At 41.2% G+C, this 11,012-nt stretch overlaps 1 protein-coding gene across 2 annotated transcripts; it reads left to right on the top strand.

The window, feature by feature from the left end:
- Positions 1 to 1,362: 1,362 nt before the first annotated feature.
- Positions 1,363 to 9,902, top strand: gemin6 (gem (nuclear organelle) associated protein 6). Of its 2 annotated transcripts, none has more exons than XM_078230597.1 (3): positions 1,363 to 1,387; positions 6,413 to 6,566; positions 9,469 to 9,902. In XM_078230597.1, the coding sequence occupies exons 2-3, from the start codon at positions 6,439 to 6,441 to the stop codon at positions 9,851 to 9,853; spliced, it is 513 nt and encodes a 170-aa protein (XP_078086723.1). In that variant the 5' UTR covers positions 1,363 to 1,387; positions 6,413 to 6,438; the 3' UTR covers positions 9,854 to 9,902. The 2 variants fall into 2 exon arrangements, with proteins under 2 accessions (XP_078086723.1, XP_078086722.1); XM_078230596.1 differs by lacking the exon at positions 1,363 to 1,387 and adding an exon at positions 5,698 to 5,838.
- Positions 9,903 to 11,012: the final 1,110 nt, after the last annotated feature.

The raw sequence follows: 11,012 nt of genomic DNA, 5'->3' as shown, positions 1-11,012 counted from the left end.
CTTTTTCAAAGGGCAGTTGAAAGTCAACCACATTGCTGTGGCTCTGGAGTCACATGCAGGCCCGACCAGGTATGGATGACAGTTTTCCTTTCTTAAAAAGACATTAGTGAAACAAATGGGTTTTTACAAAACAATCAAGTCATGGTCACTTTTAATTCAATTCAAATTTCATCACCTGCTATGGTGGATTTGAACCTGGGCCCCCAGAGCATTACCCTGGGTCTCTGGAATACTAGTTCAGTGACATGGCACAAGAAAATGAGGTAAAAGACCTCCCCACACAAAACTCTGACAGTCATCCAGACTCGAAACGTTGGCTCTATTCTCTCGCCTAAAATGCTGTCAGACCTGCTGAGATTTTCCAGCATTTTATGTTTTTGTTTCAGATTCCAGCATCCACATTAATTTGCTTTTAACTGCACGAGGAGTGTTGATTTGCTGTAAGGGGCATTCATTCATTTGCTTTAAGGGGCACGGTAGCACAGTGGTTAGCACTGCTGCTTCACAGCTCCAGGGTCCCGGGTTCGATTCCCGGCTCGGGTCACTGTCTGTGTGGAGTTTGCACATTCTCCTCGTGTCTGCGTGGGTTTCCTCCGGGTGCTCCGGTTTCCTCCCACAGTCCAAAGATGTGCGGGTTAGGTTGATTGGCCAGGTTAAAAAAATTGCCCCTTAGAGTCCTGGGATGCGTAGGTTAGAGGGATTAGCGGGTAAAATATGTGGGGGTAGGGCCTGGGTGGGATTGTGGTCGGTGCAGACTCGATGGGCCGAATGGCCTCCTTCTGCACTGTAGGGTTTCTATGATTCCCCCTTTCCTTTGCACCCTACAACTCAGTGATTGTTTGGGGGGGGGGGGGGTTAGTTCTGAGAGCAGGCGAGGCTCCCCGCCATTTGGGGAGGCTTCGTGAAGACACTCCCCTGTGGCAGCCCTGACAGACACAAATATCTCTCACATTACAGGAGGGGGGGATTCTACAAGACAGCATCGAGACCCGATGTTCGAAACTTAAACATTCTTTTAAAATGATGCCGGAAACATTGCTGCCACATACATTACTCGTTCACTCCAAGTTTGACCACGGCTCAGGGGATTAGAATGACTCGTCCTCTTATACCCTCACGTGATTCATTGCGAATGCCGGACGGTTAAAATGTCATTGCAAGGCGCCCAATTAAACGTCATGAACATGCGACGCCGGGATTAGCTGACGTAATTGGGAAGCGCCGAAATTAGTTGACGTAATTGGGAAGCGCCGAAATTAGTTGACGTAATTGGGAGGCGCCGAAATTAGTTGACGTAATTGGGAGGCGCCGAAATTAGTTGACGTAATTAGGAAGCGCCGAAATTCGTTGACGTAATTGGGAAGCGCTGGAGCCCAGGAGTAAGCAGGTGAGTGGCTTGAACCGGTGCCTTTGAATTCCTCAGTATGAAAACGGCTCTTTAGGCTGCTTCGTGCAAATTGTTGAGTCTAATATCGCATCGAATTATATTTCAACAATAATATTTCGATACAGTGGGTTAAAATTACACTGATGGAAGCCTGTCGACCTGATACGTTAATTCTTGTTACCCCATAGATGTTGCATTTTTTCTATTTCGGATTTTTTATTTTATACAAAATTATATTCTTGTTTACCTGCACCCAGACTGCCACCTTTACCATCTCCCGGCGAGGCAGCACTGATTTGTACCACAATCTGTTCCCTTGTATTTCAGAATCCAAAAGTCTGCAAATGCTGGAATCCAAATAAAAATTAAACAGTGGAGATAACTCAGTGGGATAAACGTGGGGTTGCCATTTCATGTTGAAGGCATTCCACATGATGTTCTGACTATATGATCATGTGACACCTTCTCTTATGCCTTTTCCAAAGATGTGTGGGTTAGGTTGATTGGCTATGCTATATTGCCCCTTAGTGGGACTAGTGGGCACAGAGCCTGGATTGTTGTCAGTACAGGCTCGATGGGCCGAATGGCCTCATTCTGCACCTTTGGGATTCTACGATTCTACAAAAGTTACCTTATAGCAATGGGCCTTCTGTGGTTGAGTATCTTTGCTCTGTGCGACAATTCCTGAGAATTAGGAAGTCATCTGTGAGCAGAGAGGATAGCAGGGCAAACCCACTTGAGTCCCCAAATCTGCAAGTCCCCTCCTTTTCCCCTGAGACACCACCCTCCCATATCTCCAACTCCATCCACTGGGCCCATGCAAAATGTACATCTTTCTTGTCCCGGCTTTCCTGCCTACATCTCTTCCCCACCAACCAGCCGTGGCTCCCTGGGAATGATGGAAATTATTTTGTTTGAAGTTAATGCAGTTTAATGTTGTTCTGTCTCCTGTTGCCAGGCTAATTGTAATTATTTGCAATAACCTGTATTGTTTGTTGTTTATGTGGGTGTACAATGATGGCCAATTTCAATTGGTGATCTCCTGGATTTTTTGACCTATAGTTTGAGATAAGAACCCCAGTTCTGGTAGACATTCGGTCATTGTGGGAGGATTGGGAATTTTAGCCAGCAGTCAATCATCAAGAAAACAAATGGCAAGTTAATTTTTCAGGTATAAATCCTCCTCAAATTCTTTGCACAGTGTGGTGCCCCATTCTCACAGACTGGCCATAGCTCCTCATCTGTCCAAGAAAGCATTCTTCTCCCCTTTGTTAAAATAATGTCACAACATCATGCAACAGTGTCTGCACATTGTAAACCTGTCTGAGTTAATTTAAACATTTACAAAATCCAAGATATCCCAGGGTAGTTTTAAAATGTGTTTTGGCATCACACCAAGTGTAACTTTACACGGCATTAAACTTGACAGGTGTAAGATTGCCTTCTGAATGGTACCCCATACTGCTTCTCCTTGAAGTTAGGTCAGACCTTTGCTCTGGAGAGTACAGGAGGCGATGTTTCAGACTTTGATTTGATTTATTGTCGCATGTATTAACATAGTGAAAAGTATTGTTTCTTACACGCTATACAGACAAAACATACCATTCATAGAGAAGGAAACAAGAGAGTGCAGAATATAGTGTTACAGTTATAACTATGGTGTAGAGAAAGATCAACTTAATGCAAGTTAAGTCCATTCAAAAGTCTGACAGCAGCAGGGAAGAAGCTGTTCTTGAGTTGGTTGGTACGTGACCTCAGACCTTTATCTTTTTCCCGAAGGAAGAAGGTGGAAGAGTGTCCGGGGTGCGTGGGATCCTTAATTATGCTGGCTGTTTTGCCGAGGTAGTGGGAAGTGTAGACAGAGTCAGTGGATGGGAGGCTGGTTTGCATGATGGATTGGGCTACATTCACATTCTTTAGTAGTTCCTTGCGGTCTTGGGCAGAGCAGGAGCCATACCAAGCTGTGATACAACCAGAAAGAATGCTTTCTGTGGTGCATCTGTAAAAGTTGGTGAGAGTCGTAGCTGACATGCCAAATTTCCTTAGTCTTCTGAGAAAGTAGAGGCGTTGGTGGGCTTTTTTAACTATAGTGTCGGCATAGGGGGACCAGGGCAGGTTGTTGGTGATCTGGATACCTAAAAACTTGAAGCTCCTGACCCGTTCTACTTCATCCCCATTGATGTAGACAGGGGCATGTTCTCCTTTATGCTTCCTGAAGTCGATGATAATCTCCTTCGTTTTATTGACATTGAGGGAGAGATTATTGTTGCCGCACCAGTTCACCAGATTCTCTATCTCGTTCCTGTACTCTATCTCGTCATTGTTTGAGATCCGACCCACTACAGTGGTGTCGTCAGCAAACTTGAAAATCGAATTGGAGGGGAATTTGGCCACACAGTGATAGGTGTATAAGAAATATAGCAGGATTTGACATTAAGTGATTGTTTTAGTGCAAATGGATCCCACGTTATCTTTGTTTTCTTTTTCTGCCAATGTTATCCCCATCTCCTCTTCACCCGGCCCAGGAGATCAACAATTAAAATTTTCTATCACAGTGCACCAGCATAAACACCAGACAGTGATGTGAAGTATTGTAAATAATTACTATTAGCAAAGCAACAGGCAATAGTTAGACTGCATTAACTTTAAACAGAATAATTTCCATCATACCCAGGGAGCAAACAATTGACTGGTGGAGAGTCAGGAATCTTTAGTGGAGGGGAGTGGTTGTGATAGGGGAAAAGACATGGACAAGAGATGTAGATGTTGCACAGGGATCAGGGGATGGGAGGTTGGAGGAGGAGGGGAGAGGGGGGGCGGAATTTGGAGTCAGCAGACTGGGACTCAGTATTTTGCTGTTACTCAAGTAGGTTTACCCTGGTTTTCTCTCTGTTCACCAAGGGCCTCCTGTTTCTCTGGACTTACTGCCAACACAAAGGACAATGAGTCCAGCTTGGTTTGTTACTCATCTAACACCTTCCCCAAATAATTGTGTAGGGCCAGGCATTTGCAGCTGAGTTGGATCTTTCTCTGACTAGGTACAATGAATATAGTTATAGAAAACTTTCCCATGCTTGGGAAGTTGAAACCAATTGTACTGCCGTTCTTTCAGTTCTGATTAAAATCAGCTGAATATAAAATGGATAGTTTGATTTCTAGGGTATCTTATCAAATCCTCAGAACATCCTGAAGTGCTTTATAATCAGTGGATTACTTAAACTAAAGCCACTGTTACGTAGGCAAATGCAACAAATATTTTAAAACATTCATTCATAGGATGTGGGTGTCACTGGCTAGTCCAACATTTATTGCCCATCCCTAATTGCCCCTGAGAAGGTGGTGGTGAGCTGCCTTTTTGAACCGCTGCAGTCCAACAATGTCTCAAACAATATATGAATGAATGACCAGATTAAAACATTATTGGTGTTGGTTTGGGCAAACTGAATTTTGGACAGGATGCCAAGGGAACTCCATGCTTCCTGATTAGTGCCACAGGATTTTCAAAGTCCACCTAATCAGGCTGATAGTTTATGTGCTGGGATGGGATTTGAATCCCAACCTTCTGACTTAGGATCCAGTCTGGAAACTTCCTAGTCTGTGTTGCTCAGCTAATAGCATTGCAGTGTTTTTTAAAGCTTACTCAATTCTTTCCACGTATGTATGTATTATTGAGTGATGTTAGCATTCAAGGGGAGTTAAGAACATAAGAAATAGGTGCAGCAACACAATAACCCCTCAAGCCTGTACTGCCATTCAATAAGATTGAGGCCTATCTACCTCAACTACACATTCCCGCCTTATCCCCATATCCTTTGATACTCTCTCTCTCTCCGAATCGGTCTTAAATACTTTCCCTATCATAAAACTATGATTCTTAGTTCTCAACTCTAATCAGAGGAAACAGCTTCTTGTGTCTGCCCTGTCTTGAACCCTCCTAAGAAATGTATACCTTTCAAGGAGATCACTTATTCTAAACTGCAGAGAATATTAGCTCATTCTGGTCTATTTCTTCGTAGGACAGCCATCACATCCCATGATTCAATCTAACAAACCTTTTTTAGATCCCAAACTCGTATTCCTTTCCTCGGTTAAGGAGACTCAATTAAGGCACTGTAATAATTGGATCAAGACTGCCTTAAATTCTACAAGGATGCTCAAATCCCTGTGAATACCAACATTTACTGGTTTCTCACCTTTTAAAAACATTGTTTTTCCCTTTTTTGTACCAATGTGGATAATTTTATATTTCCCAAATTATACTCCATCTGCCAACTTCTTGCCCACTCACTTAACCTGTCCGCAATCTCTTTCAGTGTCCATGCATCCTCCTCGCAGCTTAATTTTCCACCTCGCTTTGTATCATCAGCAAACCTGAATACTCTTCTCCAGAAAGCAGTTGAAGAGTGTGGAACTCACTACCACAAGGAGCTGTTGAGACGTAAGAGGAAGCTGTAAGTACCTAAAGGGAGAAAAGAATTATTCTTATTCCACTCAGTCATTTATATAGATTGTAAGTAGTTATGGCCCAAGCACTGATGCTTGCGACACCTCACTAGTTACAATCTGCCAACCCATTAAGAAATCCTCAATCCAAGCTAAAACCTCCAATCCCATGAGCCCTCATCTTGTGTAACAACCTCCTGTGTGGCACAAGATGCCTAGTTTGAAGAAAATTACAACACACGTCTATATCTTTGTGGAAGAAGCTCTAAAGAAGAGTCGTATGGGCTCAATGTTAATTTTGTTTCTCTCTCCGCAGATGCCGCCAGACCTGCTGAAGTTTTCCAGCGTTTTCTGTTTTTATTTCAAATTTCCAGCATCTGTAGTATTTTGCTTTTATTACACTTCTACGTCACCTAGTTCTGTGATGCCTGATTTGGAATCAACGTACATGATTTTTAAATGTGGTTTAACCATTGAGTTGAATTGATCCTATCTGCAGATTCATTTTAAATTATTTACAATATAGAAAGGCCTTCAAGTAATGATATGAATACAATGTTTTTACTTTATATATTTCAATAGATTGGGCGAGCATTTGTACAGTGAATATGAATGAATGGATTACCAAAAAACCTTTGGAATGGGAAAAATATCTGAACAAAGAAGTAAAAGTCACTGCAGATGAAAAAAATGCATATCAAGGCTGGGTCTTTACAGTTGATCCTGTATCGGGAAGGTAAATTAAATTTGATGAACATCTCTTTAAATCCCACCCCCTTTTTTCTAAAACTATTGACATAACATTTTATTATTTTCTTACCCACGTACTTGTAACTTTCCCTTAAATACATTTATTCTATTTGTCTCAATGGCTCCTTAGCGGGTTCCACACTCTAAACACTGGAAAAATAAGTTTATCCTGAATTCCTGATTGGATTAATCCAATTATCATCATATTTATAGGCCCTAGTTTTTGATCTCCTACTCAAATGGAAATATCTTCACTATGTCTTCCCTATCTACAAACCTGCCTTGAACTGTCAAGTGTTCTTCTAGTAACAAGTAAAGGGCAACCATCACTTGTGCCGCATCCAACTTTCCCAGAACTCGGCAAGTTTGAATCCCTCCAATCTGGTTTCTATCCTGCCACAGTGCCAAAACAGCTCTTACCAAAATTACAAATAACATCTTATGTGACTGTGACAAAGGTAAACTAATGTTCCTCATCCTTCACAACCTGTCTACAGACCTTGACACAATTGACAACATCATCCTTCTTTAATACCTCTCCACTGATGACCAGTTGGGTGGGACTGCACTTACCTAATTCATTCTTATCTTCTCTTCCCACTCTCACAGCATTATCTCTGGTGTTCCTGAAGAGCTAACCTTGACGCCCCCGATTTATCATCTACATGCTAACCTTTGGCAATATATTCCAAAAACGCAGCATTTTTCTCACATGTACACTGATGATACCCAGCTCTACCTCCACATCCTCTTTTGACTCCTCTAAGATTTAGGGTTTCGAGGTATAAAACCCTACTAATTAAAACTCAAGGTTATTTTTTAAAATTTCTAACACTAAGGTTCTCAGTTGTCTTTTAATCCCAACGCAATCTTGCAGCTAGCAGTGAAGAACTGTTAACTCATGTATCTCATACAAAAATCTAAAGCTTAATACCAATTATGTAGGGATGAAGGGAGAGCTGACTAGGATCACTGGGTAAATAGATTAAAAGGATGACAAACAACAAGAAACACAAAAGAAACAATTCAAAATATTCAACTTCACAGTAAACACACATTATATACCAGCGAGAAAGAGGGGCTAGAAAAAGTGAGTTTAATGTAATGAATAGCAGCAGAGAAAAAGTATTAGAGAAACTTGAGGGACTCAAATCCAACAAATCCCCAGGCTGCGTACATTATAGGGTTTTAAAAGTGGTAGTTGCGGAGATCATCGATTCAATGGTTATTTTCCAAAATTCTCTAGATTCTCAGAACAATCTGTGGTTTGGAAGTTAGCAAATGTAACTATTGTTCCAGAAAGAAGGGAGAGAGAAAACGGGTAACTACCAACATGTTAGCCTGATACCAGTTGTTGGCAAAATGCTAGAATCCCTTATTAAGGAAGTCTTAACAGTGCATTTAGAAAATCAACATGGTTTTATGAAAGGGAAATTGTATTTGACAAAATTAATGGAGCTTTTGAAGATATAACTGGTAGGGTAGATAAAGGCGAACCAGTAAATATAGTGTACTTGGATTTCCAAAAGAGGTTTGATAAGGTGCCACAGAAAAGGTTAATACACAAGATAAGGGCTCAGGGAATTGGGGGTAATATGTTAGAGGCAGGTTAATAGTCAGGAAGTAGACAGGGATAAACAGGGCATTTTCAAGTTGGAGACTGAGTAGCAAGAGTGCCACAAGAACCAATGCTCATCTATTAAGACTATAGTTGCTGATAATACAAAGCTAGGTTGGAATGTAAACTTTGAGGAGGGTACAAAGAGGATGCAATGAGATATAGACAGGTAAAGGGTATCCAGTAAGGTGATAGATGAAGTATGAAGTTATTCACTTCGATAAGAATAATTTTTAAAAGGTATGAAACTTTTTTAAAATGTTGATGTTCAGAGGGACTTGGGCAAGGAACACAAAGTTAGCATGCAGGTTCTGCAAACAATTAGGAAGGCAAAGGGCACTTTGGCATTTATTGCAAGTAGATTTGAGTACCAGTATAGGAAAGCCTTGCTACATTTGTACGAGGTTTGTTGAGACCACACTCCAGCGCAATGCAATTTTGGTCTCTATATTGAAGGAAGAATTGACTTCCATTTGGATGTGGTGCAGCAAACGTTGTCCTCTGGTGAGAAGGTGAATAAACTGAGTGTTTACTCCCAGGAGTTTAGACGATCATAGAATCATAGAAACCCTACAATGCAGAAAGAAGCCATTTGGCCCATCGAGTCTACACCGACCACAATCCCACCCAGGCCCTACCCCCATATCCCTACATATTTTACCTGCTAATCTCTCTAATCTACGCATCTCAGTATACTAAGGGGCAATTTTAGCATGGCCAATCAACCTAACCCGCACGTCTTTGGACTGATGAGATAATCTCATTGAAAAGTAAAGAATCTGAAGGGGCTTGATAGGGGAGACGGTTAGGGGCTGTTTCCCCTTGCTAAGGAATCTAGAGCACAGGAGCACAATCTTTGGTTAAGGACTGAGATGAGAAATATCTTCACTCAAAGGTTCGTGAATCTTTGGAATTCCCTACCACAGCATTATAGATGCTCCATCGTAGAATATATAAGGCTGAGGATGACAGAATTTTGGGGAATCAAGAGAGAGTTGGCAGGAAAGGAGTTAAGGCCAATGATCAGCCATGATAGTATTGAATGTTGAAGCTGACTTGAGGGGCTATATGGTCTACGTCTGCTCCTAAGGCTAGCCATATTCTCTGTGGTATCTAGAATTGATTAGTTTGCATGTGGGAAGGTGTCCATTGGCTGCAAGCATCTGTTTGGATATAGTGTTTTTTCTGTTCAAACATCAAAAATTTCAACTGTAATTTCTACCTTTGTTTAATTGTCCTCAGTGATCAACTAATCTTTCATTTCTCTCAGCATTGTTCTGGTAAACTTCGTGGACACTGGGAAGGTGTCTGTTGTGACTATTATGGGCCACGCAATTCAGACAGTGGAACTAATCAACGAAGGCGAAAACAATACAACTGAGAAACTCTCTGCCTTATTCATGCCTCTAGCTGCCAAGGTCTACAGCAATGAAGAACTTGAACAAAGGAAGTCCAGCCTTAAATCTTGGTTAGAGAAAAATCGGATTCCTGTTACAGAGCAGGGGGACCAACACACAGAGCTGTGTGTGGCTGGGGTATTGACAGTATCTCCACCATACAATCCAGAAGACTGCAATAGTTCCAATGAGATTATCCTATCCAGGGTTCAAAGCCTCATCAACTGTAATCCAAATGCTGATCATAAAACTGATTGAAGGGGAATACTTAATGTTAAATTATTAAATATATATTTCTTCTGGTAAATTTGGTGTCCATTCTTCATCATTATTGTTTAACGGTAGCTGTACTTCTGTTATTGGTCCCCAGCCTTGCAATGATGTGGTGGTGACTTTATTGCTGGTGTGCTTAGTAAAATTGAAAGTTACAGTTCATCTTACCCAAATTGATGTGCCATATTTGAGAAACCCAGAACAAAATCTCCCTCAATTGTCGTAATTATCTGCTATCCTTGCAGCAATCTTTCATATGCATTCACCTCATGAAATAAGATACTGTTGTGTATGTGTTTCCCATTCTAGAATCCACCAATCCAATTTAATAGTAAAAAAATGTGTCCAAAGCAACTGGTCCTATTTGTTAGTGTTATATGTGGCAGAATCATATGTACTTTTCGTGTAGTGTAATGTTTGAATTTCAAATTTCCATGGAAAAATTATGCATTTTGAAAACAAGTGTGAAAGGGTGTAGCTCAAAATTATCCAAAGAATGAATGAATATCTTCCGCCAGTTAAAAGTTGTTTGAATGTTTTCATGGTGAGAACGGTATGATTTTATGGTTACACACTTGTATAATTTGCTCAGAAAAGAGCAGTTGTTACCTTAACGAATTCCTTTGAAGGACTATTAGATCTGGATGTTGAAGGAATGACTGGAACAGGGAAAGAGGTGTTAGATGCAGTGGAGGATATAGGTGGAGTACTTACTGCTGATGGGTCAGACCACTTGTTTGTAATAGATCAGTTTATGTTAACCTTCCTACAGTGGATTGGTTGACTGTACAGAACAGAACTGTTTCTTGGGTAAGGAGAGCTATAAGTCACTGCTGAGAAGCCATCGTCTTGGGAGAAATGCGATGGTAGTAGATTCCCAGGACCTTCCTAACACATCTTACATGTTTCTGCAAAATAGATGGGCTAAATCTAGAATTAAGCAAGTGGATGTGGTGGATTTTAAGTTGGGCGTGTTTGACGATAGCTGACTTATCCCATTCACTGTGGTTGAAGCAGGTTTAATATTCCTGGGGTCTAGGGTACAAGCCGCAGCTTGTTTTCCCCACTGTAGATGAGTCCACAATCGCAACTTACGGCATGGTGTCGAGGTAATGTTTTCACTAATAAATAGATTTCAATGAAA

This window comes from Mustelus asterias, chromosome 15, assembly GCF_964213995.1.
Source record: "Mustelus asterias chromosome 15, sMusAst1.hap1.1, whole genome shotgun sequence".
Taxonomy (NCBI): Eukaryota; Metazoa; Chordata; class Chondrichthyes; order Carcharhiniformes; family Triakidae; genus Mustelus; species Mustelus asterias.
This window is presented reverse-complemented; position numbering and strand designations above follow the sequence as displayed.

Bases quoted from the DNA above. Each gene is read 5' to 3' on its own strand.
- gemin6 (XM_078230597.1), top strand. From the start codon at position 6,439: ATGAATGAATGGATTACCAAAAAACCTTTGGAATGGGAAAAATATCTG. The intron at 6,567-9,468 runs GTAAATTAAATT...CATTTCTCTCAG, and splicing joins GTTGATCCTGTATCGGGAAG to CATTGTTCTGGTAAACTTCG.